The 19,429-nt window shown below is 40.6% G+C and overlaps 2 protein-coding genes across 5 annotated transcripts in view; one reads left to right on the top strand and one right to left on the bottom strand.

Moving 5' to 3' along the window:
• Positions 1 to 12,350, top strand: part of LOC120526661 (meprin A subunit alpha-like) — a 50,585-nt gene extending 38,235 nt beyond the window's left edge. Inside the window, exons 8-11 of the mRNA XM_039749815.1 lie at positions 4,312 to 4,743; positions 5,544 to 5,711; positions 8,515 to 8,722; positions 12,197 to 12,350. Coding sequence (XP_039605749.1) covers positions 4,312 to 4,743; positions 5,544 to 5,711; positions 8,515 to 8,722; positions 12,197 to 12,350 — 962 coding nt within the window. The remainder of the gene's footprint in view (positions 1 to 4,311; positions 4,744 to 5,543; positions 5,712 to 8,514; positions 8,723 to 12,196) is intronic.
• A 245-nt stretch (positions 12,351 to 12,595) lies between these two features.
• The window catches only part of LOC120526091 (adhesion G-protein coupled receptor F3-like), a 67,970-nt gene continuing 61,136 nt past the window's right edge, over positions 12,596 to 19,429 (bottom strand). For all 4 annotated transcript variants that reach the window (XM_039748988.1, XM_039748990.1, XM_039748991.1 and 1 more), the window contains 3 exons: positions 14,890 to 14,925; positions 14,685 to 14,779; positions 12,596 to 12,725 (listed from right to left, as the gene is read on the bottom strand). In XM_039748988.1, coding sequence (XP_039604922.1) covers positions 14,717 to 14,779; positions 14,890 to 14,925 — 99 coding nt within the window. In that variant the 3' untranslated portion in view covers positions 12,596 to 12,725; positions 14,685 to 14,716. The remainder of the gene's footprint in view (positions 12,726 to 14,684; positions 14,780 to 14,889; positions 14,926 to 19,429) is intronic.

Here is a 19,429-nt window from a genome sequence, read left to right as displayed (position 1 = left end):
TTAGCCAAGCAGATCTACCACATCTGAGATATGATTGGTTACATTTCTTTTTCCAATTGGGGAGCAGGCAGATCATACAGTTGTGTCAGAAGTGGGATTTGAACCCACAACCTCAGGATTTAAAATCCAAAGCCTTAATCACTCACCCACACTACCTGCATTTCCTTTTTGCAATGAGTATGATCTAACAATATAAATTAGAGCAACTAATAGTGTTATTCTGAAGCAAGAACTACAGCTTTGTCATCATAATAAAATGTTTTATTACTATTGTCCATGCATTTACCATATATTATTGCACACAACGCAAATATTTTCAAATTGCAAAAAATGTCAGAACACTACTTGTAAGATCTGAGCCCACTGTATGACTTTACTGAGATATTCACTGAATCTCAAGAGGAGACCCTTGTAAGCATTCTGAGGTATTTTGTATCAGGGGAAAAGTCTGAGAAGCAGGAGACAAAAGAAAATGTCTCAATTTTTTTATATTAAGGAGAGATATATCTGTTTTGATTTTTCATTCCTATGGGGGGGCACCAGAGAGAGAGAGAGAGAGGTGGTCTGGGAAGAAGCTTATTGTAGATAGATAGATAGATAGATAGATAGATAGATAGATAGATAGATAGATAGATAGATAGATAGATAGATAGATAGATAGATAGATAGATAAGATACTTTATTAATCCCAAGGGAAATTCACATAATCCAGCAGCAGTATACTGACACAAAGAAACAATATTAAATTAAATAGTAATAAAATGAAAAGAATTAAAATAAAATTAATGTTAGCATTTACTCCCGGGTGGTATTGAAGAGTCGCATAGTGTGGGAGAGGAACGATCTCCTCAGTCTGTCAGTGGAGCAGGACAGTGACAAAAGTCTGTCACTGTACTCCTCTGTCTGGAGATGACACTATTAAGTGGATGCAGTGGATTCTTCATGATTGACAGGAGTTTTCTTAATGCCCGTCACTCTGCCACAGATGTTAAACTGTCCAACTTTACTCCTACAATAGAGCCTGCCTTCTTAACAAGTTTGTCCAGGCGTAAGGCGTCTTTCATCTTTATGCTGCCACCCCAGCACACTACCACGTAGAAGAGGGCACTTGCCACAACCGTCTGGTAGAACATCTGCAGCATCTTACTCCAGATGTTGAAGGATGCCAAACTTCTCAGAAAGTATAGTCGGCTCTGACCTTTCTTACACAGAGCATCAGTATTGACAGTCCAGTCCAATTTGTCATCCAGCTGCACTCCCAGATATCCACCAGGATAGCACTTTGCATTTAAAGAAAGGCAGTGGAAAACAGGCAAGACCTTCTGGTTGCCACATACACAGCAGCACAGTCTTTCTGGCTAGGGAAGCTAAAGCTACATTACTCCTTTAGGAATTAGGTTAGAACACTGAAAGGAGGCCAGCACTCTCACATCCAGCCACTAGTTGGCAGCACAGTTCTCATTTTAATGGATTAGGAAACTGAGGAGCTGCCTTGGGGACTGAAAGGTGAAGGGACCTCAGGAGCCACTAGTGACAGAGGGTGGCTGTTGACAAAGACAACAGGGAGAGCTGAATGTGAGCTGCTGCAACCCAAAGAGTGTCAAGATTTGTGTTTTAATAATGACAGTTCTTCAGAAATGGGTAGTGACGGCATGATAAATTCACGTTCTATTGATGGTGAAGTAAATGAGGGTGATGATTTTGAAGAAATGGTAAATTCGAACACTACTTTAGTTAGAAAAGTGTGTGGTGTAACAAGAGCATTGGACAACTTTCAAAGCTGCAGTATCTTGATCTCCAGGGCACAGGGCAGATGTGTAAGAAACAGATACAAGAATTACAGAATTTCTTCCTGTTCATACAGTAACTGACAACATATTAGATATAATTGTGAATGAGAGGTGGACAGCAACGTATCTTCAAAATGAAAACAATTATAGGCTGCACATGTGGTCTGCTTTCAGTTGTGACAAGTTGCGGACCTTCTTGGCACTTATTTTATGTAGTTTGAAAGCAAGTCATTAAAATGTACTGATCAAGAATACTTCACAGGTGTTTGCATTTTCTTGACAACAGCTTAACTGTCACTTTGCACAATAGTGAAATAAATCCTTTTTGAAAATAGTTCTTTGAGACACTGATAGAGAAATTCAATAGAGTCTACATACCTCAACAGAATGCTGTTGTTGGTTTGAAAAGGTTGTTTGGCAATGAAGCGGTACAAATTGGATCTCGTAAAATTGCTGAGTTTGCTGTATCTCTAATGAGCAACAGGTAAATTTTATTGGAAGCTTGATAAAAGTGCCCAGAATCTGCTAACTGGTGAAAAACTAAACCCAATAATGTGTTTTTATTCAATTGTCTAACACTAGAATCCCTGAAGCCTATGAAAAAAATTGTAATTCTTGACCACCTTAAGTGGACTGGCAGGATGATGCCCAACCGATTGCTGTGTCCATACGGTGCCATCTTTCGCCTTTATGCCTGGTGCACCTGCCCTGTTCTTTTGTGTGACTGGATATTTCTAGTGGGGAGGGCTTCTGTTCTCTTTCTCCAATGTAGAACACTCATCCTCATCTGAGTTCACCTCTGTTATAGCACGTCTTTATTTGAAAACAGCAGTGTCAGATCGGGGCTAGCATGAACGCCGCTGAGAGAATCAAAATGAATTAAAAAAAATAAATTAATCTTTACAAGTCCCATAAATTTACAGGGGCTATTACAGACTCAAATCAAACGTATATTTTTATTGTATAATAGTAACAAAAAGAGCAGCTCTCTACTTAAAACGGTAATTCTGGCTAGCTTCCAGGATCAAACCGGCAGCTTCTTGAGTCAGTAGTTTGTACCGCTGCACCACCCAAGCGGTCATATCAGCGTTGTACCCTATCCCGATTTCTTCTTCTTTGGTTATATTCTTGAGTAAAGATGCATTTGTTTTGTTATACTTGTACCTTTTGTGAAAGTGTTTATTTGATATTTGGACTTTGACCTTCACACATTATACACTTCATGTCAAAATTTTGTCATTAGTACTATAACATAAAAGTTAACGTAAAAGTTTCTTATTTAGGTATGTGTTCAACATTTGTTGTGTTTCTGTCATTTCCTGTCATCCTACGTTTACATAGATTGTTGTAGACAAGGAACACACATGAAATGCATGTGTTCCAAATAATTTTATATTATTTACTCTATACAACTCCAAGCACCTCACACCCAGATAAACAGACTTGAGCTCTGAGAATTTTCCATCTCATTTCAGCTCCGTCAGTGGGGGATGGGATAACAGGTTGCTTGTGCTGATCGACAAATTTGCAAAACAAAAGACGCTAATGGAGAAGAGTGAAGGAATTTAAGGTGGCCCGGTATTATGAGTAGCCTAAATGGATTCTAGTGTTAATGTATTTTGTTCTTCATTTGTTCTTTCCTCTATGTTAACAGCTGAAAATCACTGTGAAAATACTGTATTTACGCATGTACCACGTGCACATTTTTTCCTGAAAATTAGCATTAGAAAATCAGGTGCGCGTTATACATGAGGAAATGTAATTCTGTAATGTTTACTTCTTCTGCTTGGGCTCGCTCGCTCGCTCTCTCGTGCACTTACGCTATCTCTCTCGCTCGCTTGCTCGCCCACTCACGCTCTTTCTCTTGCTTGCTCTCTCTCTCGCTTGCTTGCTCACACACTCGCCCTCTCTCTCTAAACGTTTGCTCGCGCACTCACGCTCTCTCTCTCTCGCTCGCGCACTTGCTTGCTCACTCGTGCTCCCTCTCGCTCGCTTGCTCACGCTCTCGCTCAACAGCGCTCTCTCTCTCTCTAAACACTTCCTATACAATCACAACGCGCGCCGTACACGGGGCAAAATTTTTTTCACGATTTTCTGTGTAAAAATTAGGGTGCGCATCTTACACGAGGGTGAGTGGTATATGAGTAAATACAGTAATTAGGTACCAGAATTATATTTTTAAATATGTTTTCCCCTCTCTTTAACCATCAAAACACATAGCTAAAGGTCAGGCTGTCTTTGTTTTTAATAGATGACATGGCATATTATGCTCTAATGGCTATCAAGATGAGTTTTTTTTATGCTTTGACATTCCGTACTCTGTCCTTCTCTCTCGGTTCCTTAACAACTCCTAGGTGGAGGCCAAAACATGACTCAAACCCAAACTCCAAAGTCCACCACTGTCAGTAGTGGACAGGTGCTTTCAGAGCACCCTCTACTGTTAAAAAAAGAAAATATTATTTGTGGTGTTTCATTGGTTTGTTTTAACATGACTATTAAGTCATTTTACTTTCAATTCTAGGTGATGGTGACAACTCCTGGAATATAGCAGTTGTTCCTTTGAATGCAAAAGTCAAGTTTCGCTATGTTTTCCAAGGAATTTCTGGACATGCTTCGAGTAAAGGTGGTATCTCTCTGGATGACATCAGCCTCACTGAGACCTCCTGTCCTCATGCAGTGTGGCATATAAAAGATTTTACCAGTATTCTTAAAAATAGCACGTATGATAAAATGCTGAGCCCACGGTTTTATAATCCAGAAGGTTATGCATTTGGAATCACTCTCTATCCTAATGAGAAAAATAATTATACAGGAATTTATTTCCACTTGTGTAGTGGAGAAAATGACAGAATCCTTGAATGGCCAGTTGAAAACAGACAAGCCACAGTTACAATAGTGGATCAAGATCATGATGTAAAACTGAGAATGTCATCCAGCAGGAGCTTTACAACTGGTAAGAAAAAAGTCTGCTTTTGATATTTAAACACTTGCTGAGGACACCCCTTAGTGCCACTTGCTATTAACTTGTAACACAGATGAACTCCGAGAAGCGTAGATCTAAGTGAAGGTGTTAATGATATTGTTGGAATGGTGATTAGGTCAGGTCGGCAGTGTTTCTAAAGCATCCAGACTGTAGAACAATGCTTTCAGCAGTCTTCTGTTAGATTTAAGCAATGCACATGTAATCAGTGAAGTTTGGTGTAATATTTTTTTTGCAAATTATTTTGGATCTTCCATTGTGGTGTGCTTACATCAATAAGAACTGAAATATTTTTCAGATTCTGACAGTGTCGACATAATATAAACCAAACATTGTCAAAGAATGTCTGAGAAGTGACTGTGTATAGATCACAGCGCTTGCTGTTTTGTTCCTGCAAGCAGCAAATAAATGCAGCTGATCAGTTGAGTTCAATACACATATTGTACATTTGCAAAAATAAGCTGAAGTTGGAACGCAGTGGTTTACAATACAAGACAGCCTGTCAAAATAGACACAATTGCTTATTTAATTTAATTGAAATTTTTATTTAACATTTAAAGTAAAAAGCACACACAAGTCTTTAAATTAACAATATCTAATGACATAAAGTATATTCATTTTATATACAGTAGAGTTATTCCTGCAATATTTAGTAATTTTAGTGTTTTTAATATTCACTGCTAACTAAATTAGTTCCAGTATATAAAAATAGAATTTCCAATATGAAGGCTCAGAAACACAATGTTTACCTCTTATTGTCTCCTAAACTTCAGACAATTCTGTTCCCTGGCATAACCCACGTAATACTGGATCATTTGATGTCTCATGTAACTGCTATAGAGGACAAAGCATTGGATGGTCGACCTTTATGTCACATAAGGATATATTTCGAAGAAGTTTCTTAAAAAATAATGACCTCATCATTTTTGTAAACTTTGAAGGTAATGTGCCCTTCTATCTCTCTGTTAATCATATAGCACCTTTCATATCTGACTACCTGCAGAACCCCCTTCCCCACTCCACCAAGTCTGTTAATCAGTTGCTGCTTCTCTTCCTCACCATCTCTGTGCTGGTGGTCTCTCTCTCTGTTTCTCTCTCTCTGTTTCCTCCAACCTCTTACCCCGTCACACTTTCCAGCCACTATTATTTGTTTTAGTCTGGATTAAATCTCTTAGTGTTACCAAGAAATCAAACTAAGTCTTGCCATGCTACCATATTTTTAAAGGGTCTGTGTTTCAAAGCATGTGACAGGTTCAGCTCACTTATTACATAATTTATCTGAAACCCCCCCAGATATCAGATGAATAGAAGTCACTGGATCTCTATTACTTTTCTGTATGCTGTACTTCTACAATATTATGTGACGTGAGGGCGACATAACTGATAAAAGTTTAATTAATGAAAATTTAATCAATGATTAAAGAAAAATGGTAATAAAAAGCTAACATCGAACGGTGTAATTCAGTGGTGAATTTACGTATGGGTGACATGGGTAGCCACCCACAGCAGAACAGTGTGCCTGCACCAAAAGTTTCAGAATGGTGATCACAACCTGAGTCGGTCCATCCAATAAAGCCGCTGTTTATGAAAGTTAAGGGTCGTGTACTCCGTAAAGCCATCATTATGTACTCAGAGGGGTGCCAATTATGTAACTGAAGCCATGCACATTCGGTAGAGTTGGCACAGTCTGGTAATACTGTTAGCACTCCATAAATTCCACAGCATGTACACAAAGAGCTGCGGTTTGTGTAAGTTTGGGGAACATTTTGGTCTTCAAAGTCTAGTACTGACTACACACTGTGGACTCCAAGGGGTCCCACTCCCTCCTTACCTCCCCTCCTAGGACTCCAAAATGGGCTTCAACAGGCAGTGGTGTCATTGACCGTTAGTGATAAGCCAGCCCTGCAGAGTTCACTTTGCCATGAGTTGGGTGAAATTACAGAAATATTCATGAATTTTGCCGAATTCAATGAACTCCAATGAAGCCAATGGGGTAGTAGGATCTGAATTAGTTTTGAGTGGTTTAAAATGGAGCAGTGGTCTTTTAAATGTTGAAGAGAGCATCTGCCAACTATGCTGGACCCAATTATTGTGGTCAAAAATATTACATGAGCTATAAGGAAGTAGTGCTAACCACTGCACCACTGTGCTTCAAAGAAAGATGTAGACAGAATGATAAGCAACAAATGGCCACACACTACCAATAATAAAAAATATATATAGTACACCAATAATTAAAAAAATACATATATATATATAGATAGATACAGTATATTTGCTCACAGAGTTTCTATGTTTGGGTCACTGATAGACAATGCCACAAAGCAGGTAGCATAAACCTATCTTTGAATCCCAGTGGGCATATTTGCTGCCTGCTTGCCAGGTAATATAAAGGGGGGTTGAATACATATGTAATTATCCACTCTGCACGGTGCAGAGTCAAAATAAACTTTAAAACTTGTGAAAGAATAATAATATTAATAACAAAACATTTTATTATTATTTATAAGGTGTTTCTATTTTTAGATGGAAGAAAAAAGTGTGAAGCATCTGTATGAATTGATTGGATACACAGCTGGCACGTCTGTCTGTGCAGATGCTTCCCACTTTTTTCTTCCATCAAATAGTAATTAAATCTTTTGTTATTATTATTCTTTTACAGAGTCTTATGTGTCTTTTGACTCTGAGAGGTGGGCTGGTCTTCTTTAAGGTTTGTTTTCACTAGGCTCTGCACAGCATGGCTAAATGTGTGTATATTTAGCCCGCATCCCCTTCCCTTAAATGGTCGTAATGCATGGCAGTTGAGCGAGCTGCAGCTCCAGCCTGCGGGACTCAAAGATCGGTCTGCGCTTCTCTGTGCTGGCCCTTCCCTGTCTGAGATAATGTGTGTGTACAGGCACACCCAGAGAGACTGTGATGTGAGTGTCTATCACTGTCTGATCTGCGCTAGATACCGAAAAGCATAACATAGTTAACCCATGCAGTGAAGACACAATGTACAATAAATCTATGCAGAAGAGCACAGTATTTTCATAATATTCTCATTATGGTCAACTAATGTACCCCTCAAATGAAAGTACTGCAAGTTTTTATTTTGTCTGAGTACTGATCTGGCAGTGATACCACACATGCACGAAACAGATTGGGTAACAATATTAGGCACAAAATGTTAGGGAGAGTATACTTACAGCGTGTATGTGTGAAAGTTCAACACATGGCTTCCACAGCTCTGTGATGTCATGCTGGCCTCACAAAATATCGTGATGGGTAATTAGAAAAACATTATTAATCTCATCTTGCTGCACAGTGAATTTCCAGTGAACAAGTTCACATTCACTGTGAAAAGCACTTTGGTGAATTTCACTGCTCAACACTATGAGCCATCCATCCACTTCAAAATAGGGACACAGGAGACCACAGCCTATCCAGACAGCACTGGACTCAAGACACAAACAAAGCAGGTGTGAAATGCCAGTGCATCACAAGGCACACAGGGACAATTTAAAGTCACTCATTATCCTAACCTTCATGACTTTGAGACATGGGAGGAAACCTGGCCCTTACAGATATAGGAAGAACATGCACATTCCACATAGATGGGGCCATGAAGCTAGTGTTAACCACTAGTATTATTAATTACTGCATGTCAATTTTAATTTTATCATATTGTATTTATTTTGATGTTGAAATTTGGTTATTATGTAATTTTACATTCATGAGTATTTCTTTTTTTCCTTCTTTTAGACCTGACTCCGCTTCTCAAAACAGAAGTGCCCATTAAGCCAGCAATGCACAGAGATACTGAGCCCACTCATTACAGGGCAAAACGTGCTGCTAAACCCTTGGAAGGCAATGAACCCTTTCAACCACAACTACTCGCTGATCCCTGCAGTCCTAACCCGTGTATTAATGACGGCCTTTGTGTGAACAGGAATGGAAAGGCCACTTGCAGGTCAGAGCATCAGAGAGCTGATGAAACCATTTTGTTTACACCAGACTTTAACAGAATATGCTGAACACTGATATTTGCCAACAGGTTAATTGTGTTAGAGGGTAGAAGTGGCAGAAATGAGGCTTCTTCCTTGGGCTGCTGGGGAGAGAAGCTCAGCGATTTGGGAGAGCCTTAGAGTAGAGTCATTGCTCCTTCAGATCGAGAGGAGCCAGCTGAGGTGGTTTGGCCATATTGTAAGGATGCCCCCCTCGCAGCTGTAATGGGCACATCCCACCGATCAGAGACCCTATGGCAGACCTTAGACACATTAGAGGGATTATATATCTCAGCAGGTTTTGAAACGCCTGTGCATTCTGTAGGAAAAGCTGGAATCTGTGGTTGAGGACAGGGCTGACCTGTAATGTTGTTGATTTTTTCAAATTTCAAATTTAATTTATTTTCCCAAGCTTTTTATTTGAATTTAAGTTCTTTGATTTACATTTACCCCCATGACCCTGTAGTTACGATATAGCAGGTTGGATAATAGATGGATGGATAATTTACATTTATTCCAGAAGAGAAGCATGGAAGCACATTGTCTAGCATTGCTTTTTCAGAACTCTATATCCCCATCTGTTGTGGAGTTTACCTGTGCCTCCATGCAGCCATCTGTGGATAATCCGGTTTGCCTGCCACATACCCAAAGCATGCATGTTCAATTAATGAACAACTTTTTATGAATCAGATATGAGTCGACGTGATTATGACCTGGTGTCTGTTCCTGGTTTATTCCTCTTTGGTTCCAAGTAAAAATAAAGAAAAAGCATACGGTCTGGCTTCATGAGATCACGAATTGGAAAAAAAGATTTAGAAAATGGATGAAGGAATAGGTTTATAGGGGATGAAATGTTCCCAGATATAAAAATGCTAGTTGCTAGTGAGCCCATTTCGTTAAATATCAAATGAGATGCACTTGAATCCATTCAATCATGATAAATACATTAAAGACCTAAATATGTATGGTAAATTGAAAGGTTAATTTAAAGAATATCATGCACAAATTAATGTTGTTTTATGTAGCACCTTTCCATTACCATTCTAAGGAGCTTTAAAAGTACAGCAATATAATAGAAATGTTTATTAATCTATCTTTAGGAGCACATAATGAAAAGTTATGTGACATACTCGGTCACAAATTGAGCCAAAGATGGGGACTGAACTGGCAGCCTTGATGTTATAAAGTCTGGGGCCTCATTTATGAAGCCTGCGTACACACAAAAAAGAGGCTTGAAATGAATGCATGTAACTTCCACCGCAAACGTCTGAATTTACAAAATAAATGTTGATGGGCGAATATGTGTATATTTAGGTCAATTCTGACCCACACATACGCAACATTTTGTAGAAACAGGGAAATGACGACACCCTTGATAAAGTGCAGACAAACCAGCTAAATGATGACTTGCATGCATAATAATTCAAACCACCAAGCTGTTATTATAATATACTTTGACACGAGAAACATATTACACCTGAAAAGTGGTAATTATTATGTACATACCGTATTTTAGTTCACTTTTAAGAGGTCCAAGGCTGTGTGTTTGCACTAAAGATCTATTTTAGTTATCTGTCAGTTCATATTGGCTACCTGTTGCCTCATTTCAGGAACCTGGCCAACAGGTAAGGAATATCTCTGCCAAACGTCCGTCATGCCGGCTGTGCTGGAATCATTCACTGACTGTTCAGATGCTACATCCAGTGTTCATATGGTGTGGGTGCACATACATAAAATTTTACATATTTTTGGTAGCATAAAAAGGTCATTTACAGCAGTGTCCAGTTCTCGTAATGTAACTTGAGCACATTACTGCACTCCTATTGTAATAAGGGCATCTAGTGAGAATGAAGGTGCTTTTGTTAACCACAGTGACATTCTGTTAATGCACAAGTCATCTGTAATGCCAAGATGAGACTGACAAACGTTATGGCTCGGTGGCCTTGGTCAACCTGTAATTCATTTATTTTGAGGCAAAGTCGGTTTGACAGGTGTACTGCTACTGTGTGTGGTGGTTGGCTTCTGGGTAAGGTAACTGGCTGAAACCTCAGTTTTTCCTATGGCCTGTACTATGCATTGTAACAGGAATTATGTCATTAAATGTACAAGCTAATAGCAGCTACCGGCTCAGAAACAGAGGAGAAGCACTATAATGTCGCACAGGATCATATGCTGTCAGCTTAGCAGTGCAATTAAATATTCTTGAATGCAGGTTTACAAAATAAAAGTTGATGGGGGAATATGCATATATTTTGGTCAACTCTGATCCACATGTACCTTTTGTAGAAACTGGGAAATGACGACACCCTTGATTAAGTAGGAAATGTAGACAAACCAGCTAAATTATGACTCGCATGCATAACAATTTAAATTACCAAGCCATTATTATAAAATGCTTTGACATGACAAACATATTATGTCTTATGTTTTGATATGTCAGGTTGGAGGCTGCTTTACCAGCCAATGAAGTTCAGAAACATTGTGATTGCATATTAGAACAATCCAGATGAGAACAGGCCACTCAGCCCAAATCAGCTTGCCAGTCTTATCTACTTAACTCTTCCAAAATAACATCAAGTCGAGTTTTAGAAGTCCCTAAAGTCCTAATGTCTACCACACTATTTGGTAGCTTATTCCAAGTATCTACAGTTCTCTGTGTAAAGAAAAACTTCCAAATGTTTGTGCAAAATTTACCCTTAACAAGTTTGCCACTATGCCCCAGTCTTCTTGATGAACTCTTTTTGAAGTGAGTAATGTCTATGAGGTTGATGAGAATGCGAAATTTCTTAATGTTTCAGGGCGGTGTTTGAGGAGCATTAACATGCATACATTTACAGGGGGTGGCGGGACGGTGGCGCAGTGGGTATCGCTGCTGCCTCACAGTTAGGAGACCCGGGTTCGCTTCCCGGGTCCTCCCTGCGTGGAGTTTGCATGTTCTCCCCGTGTCTGTGTGGGTTTCCTCCCACAGTCCAAAGACATGTCAGTTAGGTGCATTGGCGATTCTCAAATTGTCCCTGGTGTGTGTGTATGTGTGCGCTAAATATAGCAGGTCGGATAATGGATGGTTGGATGCACATTTACAAGGTGATTGTGATTTGTAAAGGGCAACTTGTGCAGATATATGGCGTAATCTGATTTTTCTTGGCATACACATTTTCCAGTTTTTTTGGCTTCTGTATAATTTCCTACTCAAATTCACACAAAGTTTTATAAATTAGGTCCCTGAACACTCTGCCTACAGTATCATAGATAAAACAAACTTACTCTCCAAAACTTAAACTAACTCTAAATAACTTTGTTACAGCTTGTTATTAAAACAAATGTCACAGATATATAAGCATATTAAACCATAAACAAAATAGGAGGGCATTGCAGCAGCAATAAGTTTCCTTGTAAACGTTAAAGTATATAATGTCTGCTTTCTCCATTGCTTTTCACAGGTGTGTTTCAGGACGGACTTTTGCGTATGCTGGTGAAAGATGTGAGATGTCAAAAATCCACGGAAATGTTATTGGACTGCTGCTGGGAGGTGCAGCTGGGCTCATCACTTTGAGTATTGCTGTTATAACAATTCTAACGAAAAGACGTTATTAAATGTATGCACATATAACAATTCTAATCATTAGCCCCACAATCCACTTTCCGAACTCTAAACTATTAATCATTCTGTCATGACTGCCTCGTGACATAAACTCAGATCTATCATATGCCCCGTAGAAGCTTCACGTCTTAATAGCCATTAGCTTCTGAACTTGAAATTGTTGGTAGAACAAGCAGAAGACCCAGTGGTCCCCCTAAAACAGTCATCTGTTTAAAGCAATAATTAACATTGAATCTAATTAACAAATCAAAAAACATTTCTGTATTTTGCACAAATTAAATAACACAGTAAAAAGAATAACAGTTTATGCAAAAGGATCCTTTCTTGTAATCTGGTTCTTATGATGCTTCTTGCTTTCTTCAAATGATCTATTAAAGAAACACAAAACATATAGTTTTAATTTTGTTATCTCTCATAAAGTAATTCCTACTTGACCTGACTGCCTCCTTCTCTTTTGCCTTATTACCAAAATCTGCTGCGTTGTGCCTGAATAAAAACAGTGGACCTGTGCTGGCACTCGCTTTATTAAAGTGATTAAGTCATGAAGTTCACATCTGTGTTTAATTTTTAGCTTGTTTTATTCTATACCCTTGTGAGATATTATGTGATAGTGATAATAATATCAGCCTACAAAGAATAGGAGCACCAATTGGTGCTTTTCAAGAAACGGAAATTTTATTTTTCATAGTGGTGGCACAAAGGCCACTTTATAAAACAAGACCACCACAAAAGACCCATTGTTATGGTAAAAGACACAAAAAGGATTCAGCCATTTCCAAACCTACTTGTTCCAGTGAATGGTTGTAGAGTTGCGGTGGGTTGGCACCCTGCCTGGGGTTTGTTTCCTGCCTTGCGCCCTGTGTTGGCAGGGATTGGCTCCAGCAGACACCCAGTGACCCTGTAGTTAGGATATAGCGGGTTGGATGATGGATGGATGGATGGATAGCAGACAGGGGTGCAGATGTTAGAGAACAACATAGCAGACAGGGGTGCAGATGTTAGAGAACAACCAGAAGCCCGACCTGATTCTTGCTGGCCTGGTTATTTTGACTCCTTCCCTGTCCTGACAACATCTTTGGCTACGTTTATCATCTCTTGGACTATTTGACAGTCACAATAATCCTCGGACCCATAGGTGTCTCATAACAGTACTAAACTTCACTGCACTGAGAAAACACTTCAAATGGGACATCCCTCACAGCAAATAAGTATATTGGTCTGTTTGCTGTTAAACAATACATAGGCTTGGGACAAGAAGCTAGGATTTTAGATTTCTTACAGCCAATAATTGGTATGTATATGTACTACATTTTAGACTATATTCCTCAAAATGAACTTTTAATGGTTAAAACAGGCATAGGCTGAGGGTAACTGAGTTGCCTTAATATTAATAAGTGGGTTTACTTGTCAGTCAGTCATTTTCTAACCCACTTAGTTCTGAACATGGCTGTGGAGGGTGCTGGAACCTATCCTGGAGCATTGGGTATAAGGCAGGAGCAAACCCCAATCCAGTGCAGGGCGAACACACACACACACACATAGACACACACACCAACCCCACACTAGTGCCAGTTCTTCATGTCTTTGGACTGTGAGAGGAAACCGGAGCACCAGGAGGAAACCCATGCAGACACGGGGAGAAGATGAAAACTCCACGCAGAGAGGACCCAGGATGTGAACCCCATTCTCCTTACTGTGAGGCAGCAGCGCTACCACTACGCCACCATGCCACTGTCTCACCGAGCACACACCATCGCCCTGTAAACTTATAGTACTCAATTGTTCAGATAGCTTTCCAATAACAACAGTTCTCTGAACTTTTATTCTTTTTTTTAATTTGTTTCATGAACTCATCCTAGCAGAAACAAAAAGCAAGCAACTTTGAGTGTTATTTCTTCAGTCACTGTATGCGTTTTGTGCAGCATTCAGAGCAGTGATTCAAGCGATTGTGCCCGCTGCCATCTGGGACAGATCAAGCACTACTACGTCAGACTTACCTAGACTAGGACTAGCTTAACAAGACAAACATTTTATCCAATCCCCAATGATTACAATATTATATCATCTGACATTACTAGTGGATCCTGATCAGAATTTGTTTATTGTAAACCTGGCTGACAGATGTTATAAATAGTTATCACTGCAAAGGTCCTCTGTTCCAGATAACTTGCTGACCTCACTGTTTCACACTGTTCCAAGTCCAGACAACAGTAGGCTCCTTATGATGCCTAACAGCAGTATGTATGACTTTATTTGTAGTTAACTAGTTATTGGCTTATAATGCAGTAAGTCACCTAAGCAAAAGTATATAAAAAAACACCAAATACCAGAAACGGGTAATATGAAGCATATGTGGATGTTACTTCTTCAGTGACAATGATTTTGAAGTGACTGAATGTTCTGTTGCAGATCCAGAGGAACGCTAAAATAAAAAAAAACAAATAGAGTATTTAATTATAAGACAGAACATTCATATTTTAAAGGGAAGATTGTTCAAATATCATGATAGCAGAAGTTAAAAGATCAACGTACCCAACAGTTTATCTCTTTCTGAAGGGCTTCTAAAACCTGCAATTGATAAAACTCCAAATAAGGAAGAGAAAACAGTCTCAAAAAATAAACATTAATGTTATGAACTTGCAACACAAATATATTCATCCATCCATCCAACCCGCTATATCCTAACTACAGGGTCACGGGGGTCTGCTGGAGCCAATCCCAGCCAACACAGGGCGCAAGGCAGGAAACAAACCCCGGGCATGGCGCCAGCCGAGCGCAGGGCACACACAGACACACACACACACTAGGGACAATTTAGGATCGCCAGTGCACCTAACCTGCATGTCTTTGGACTGTGGGAGGAAACCCACGCAGACAAGGGGAGAACAAGCAAACTCCACGCAGGAAGGACCTGGGAAGCAAACCCGGGTCTCCTAAAAGCGAGGCAGCAGCGCTACCCACTGCGCCATGGTCCTGCCCTATATATTCGTTATGAGATCCAAAATGAGTGTCTTGCATGTGGAGTGGCACTCAAATGGAAGTGAGAAGCAGTTAAAGCCTGATTAGTGGCTTGAGCTGATAGGTCAAATGCTTCTGCAGTCTGTGCAGATGGAATAACCTGTGAAGTGAGTGCTGCCCAAATGAAGAGGACTCGGTTCCAATGTGTGTACGCACTACAAACAGATTTAATATCAAACATTTACATTGCATTTGAAAGACAAAGTGCTATGTGGTCTTATATATGATTTACATAAAAGTTAAAATTCCTAATTTAGTATTAATGAGCTTCTCCTATGGAGTGGTTTAGTGTATGTACTGTTCAGTAAAAATAACCTTAGAATATATTTAAGTCAGAAGAGTACAATGGAAGTATTAGGCTATAACAAAGAGGATTTCATAAGTTAAATATCCGTCTGTCCACCCACTGAAGAAGAAAATACCAGGAGATTAAATAAAACATAATTATATCTTTAATCTATAACCTCTTTCTTGTAAGGGCCTCCTAAAATACTATAGCAGTCTGCAAACCTACATCGTGTTAATAACAATAACAGGTGTTATGGGAAAATAACACATAGAGTATTCATGGACACACTGAGATCAGCGCACCTGTACTATATGTAGACCCAGAGTTTTAAACACATATTCATTTAAATTTAGAACATGAAACAATCTAATCTTAGCGATAGGTGTTTATTTCACAAACACCCAACCAGCTGGCGGGCACACAAATGTATAATAGTGTGTATTTTGTGCTGTCACAGAGTATTCCTAGTCTTAATGTGTAGAATGGTGAGAAATTCAAAGTCTGTTTCCACCATTAGTAAAAAAAGACTCAGGAGAGAGTCCAGGGTGTTTCCTATTAACTGTCATATAGACTGACCCATTTTTGCCCATAGGGGAATGGATTTCGACATTAACTTAAACAGAACTAGATAGAATTGTATTTATTTGCCTCAGGGGGTAATTTGGGTTTTCACAGTGGCTCATTAAGTAAATAAATACATGAATAGATAAATAAGTATATATATTGTCATGGAACTGGGCGCCACCAAGCCCCCAATCCCAAAACGAACACACACTCAGAGTCCTGGGTTCAAATAAAGGATGGTTTGTTACCAAAATACCTCTCCAAAGTAACAAGCACTTGCACAAGAACAAGTTCTCTTTCCACAATTCACTTCTCCTCTCACCACCGCACTGCGCTCCTCCAGTTGCGTGTTGCTCTCCATCTTCCATACTCCGACTCGCCTGCAGTCCCTTTTATTGAAGACTCAGGAGTACTACCAGAGCCAGGGCTGCTGCCCGTTGGAAGTACTTCTGGGTCATACGAAAGTCCAATATAGTGGGGAGCATATCTCCCTGCAGCACCCCCTTGCAGCACTCATGGACACTAGCAGGGCTGTGCTGCTGGACTACAACTGTTCCTGTGAGGTGTGGCGGATGGCCAGTGCCCATGCCCGGCTGGGAACAACCATGCAGCACGGCATCTTCCCCGGAACACTTTGTGGCAGCCCCCCTGGGTTGCATCGGGGTCACAGGCATGGAATTTCGGGACTCAGCCCTGTTTGGCTCCGTGGCCACCACCAGAGGGAGCTACATGGTCTCCTGAGCCCATATGGGTGGTTCTTCTGCCACACCCGGAAGTGCAGCCGGATGTAGGTCATCAAATACCTGGAGCGCTTCCGGGTGGGCTATAAAGCGAGCCAGAAGACACTACTCCGGGAGCCAGAGTCGGGAGGAGAGGTACTAAGCTTGCCAGAGAAGGGTAATAGGAGATAAAGAAGAGAAATTTGATTTGTGTTTATTTGAATGTATGCTTGTGCTTAGTGTGGGACTGTGTTGTGTTTGTGGGTACGGGGAAGATGTAGCCCACAGACGAAGAAAATAAAAGCTTATTTCTTTTATAAGTGTGCCTCCTGTGCCTTTCTGCGTCGGTTTGGCGCCAATGTAGTGCCTTTTATTACAGAAGATTGAAAGTCCTCAGTGTTAACTTGTCAGTGAGAGGATGTGAAGCATAAAGTCATAATGACACTCAATTCTGTTTTATTTCTTTCCTCCCCTACTATTTCCAGGGGGTCCAGAGTGCATACCATAACTGAGCCTGTCTTTTTAATTAGCTGGTTTATTTGGTGGGCCTCTCTTGAAGTGATGTTACAAGCCCAGCACACCACAGTGTAGAAAATCGCACAGGCCCTCACAGAATGAATTATAGAAGATGTGAAGGATGTCACTCTCCTAAGAAAAAAGAGCCTGCTCTGCCCTTTCTTATACAGTTCCTCTGTGTTATGAGACCTTTCCGGTCTCTCAGTGATGTGGACCCCCAAGTGCTTGTAGCAATACACCACCTCTAAATCCATTCCCTGAATAGTAACTGGACATTGAGACTCTTTGGTGTGTCGAAAGTCAATAACCAATTCCTTGGTTTCACTGACTTTAAGATGCAGAAAATTCTCTCAGCAGCAAAAAACAAATTTTCCTACTTCTTTCTCATCCCCCTCATCAATACACTTCATAAGTTCAAAACCATCTGAGAATTTCTGTAGGTCACATGAACTGGTATTCTATTTATAGTCTGACGTGTACAAAGTGAAAAGAAAAGGGAGACAAGACTGTTCCCTGAGCCTCACAAACTGTGGTCTGCCTGACAGATAGTCCATTATCAAGAACACCACAGGCTCATCCAACTGCATATCTCTGAGTTTACTCCTTAACAGGGATGACTGGGTGGTATTGAAGGCACTGGAAGAACTGAAAAACAATATCCTCACAGTGCTGCCAGCTGTACTTACTATACTTTAAAAAAAATAAATAATACAGTTTTACCAGATGGTGAGCAAAGTATTGTGATAATAATTTATCATGGTGTATATGACAAATCCTGGATCTAGACATTATGTAATTCCTGTGTTTGGACACTGCCAGGTAAGGTCCTTGCTAGGGTCGTCGTCAATAGGGTCCGTGATCACTTGCTCACCTACCAGCGACCGGAACAGTCTGGTTTTACGCCTAAGAAGTCTACCATCAACTGTATCCTGGCACTGAGAGTTCTCATGGAGCGCAAACGCGAGTATCAGCAGAGTTTCTTTGCAGCCTTTGTCGATTTTCGCTAAGCGTTTGACTCAGTTGATCGAGCTGCTCTGTGGGACATCCTGAGGGTTCGCGGGATCCTCACGAGGTTGCTGGATATCATGGCCAGCTTGTACACTGGTACTGTGAGTGCTGTTCAGAGTGGAGGCAGGATTTCTGCGTTTTTCCCAGTTGATTCTGGTGTTCATCAGGGTGTGTTCTTGCTCCTACTCTGTTCAGTGCTAGTATGGACTGGGTGTTGGGCAAGGTTGAGGGGTCCAGCAGCTGTTGGTGAAAAAAGATTCACAGATCTTGACTTTGCTGACGATGCTGTGATCTTCGTGGAGTCAATGGAGGCTCTGATCGGGGCGCTTGAGAGACTGAGTGAGGAGTCTGAGTGTCTGGGCTTGCGAGTGTCCTGATAAAAACCAAGATCCAGGCCTTTAATGACCTAATGACCTCTCAGCAGTGTGTCTGTTTGCTGAGAGAGTGTCGACCTTGTTGAGAGGTTTGCTTACCTTGGCAGTGACATTCATGTCTCTGGTGACTCTTTCTATGAAGTCAGTAGACAGATTGGGAGAGCATGGGGGGTCATGAGGTCACTGGAAAGGGGTGTGTGGCGCTCCCGATATCTATGCAAAAGATAGAACGTCCAAGTCTTTAGAGTCCTGGTTCTTCCTACCTTGATATATGGTTGTGAGACATGGACGCTATCCAGTGACCTGAGACAAAGACTGGAATCCTTTGGTACTGTGTCTCTCTGGAAAATCCTTGGGTACCGTTGGTTTGACTTTGTGTCGAATGAGCGGTTGCTCATGGAGTCCCAAATGAGGCACATTACATGCATTGTGAGGGAGCGTCAGTTATGGCTCTATGGCCATGTGGCGCATTTCCTCGAGGGTGATCTGGCTCATAAGATCCTCATTGTTGGGGACCTAAGTGGCTGGACCAGGCCAAGGCCCACGTAACACCTGGCTGCTACAGATAGAGGGTCATTTCCGGA

This window comes from Polypterus senegalus, chromosome 3 (genome assembly GCF_016835505.1).
Source record: "Polypterus senegalus isolate Bchr_013 chromosome 3, ASM1683550v1, whole genome shotgun sequence".
NCBI classification, from domain to species: domain Eukaryota; kingdom Metazoa; phylum Chordata; class Cladistia; order Polypteriformes; family Polypteridae; genus Polypterus; species Polypterus senegalus.
This window is presented reverse-complemented; position numbering and strand designations above follow the sequence as displayed.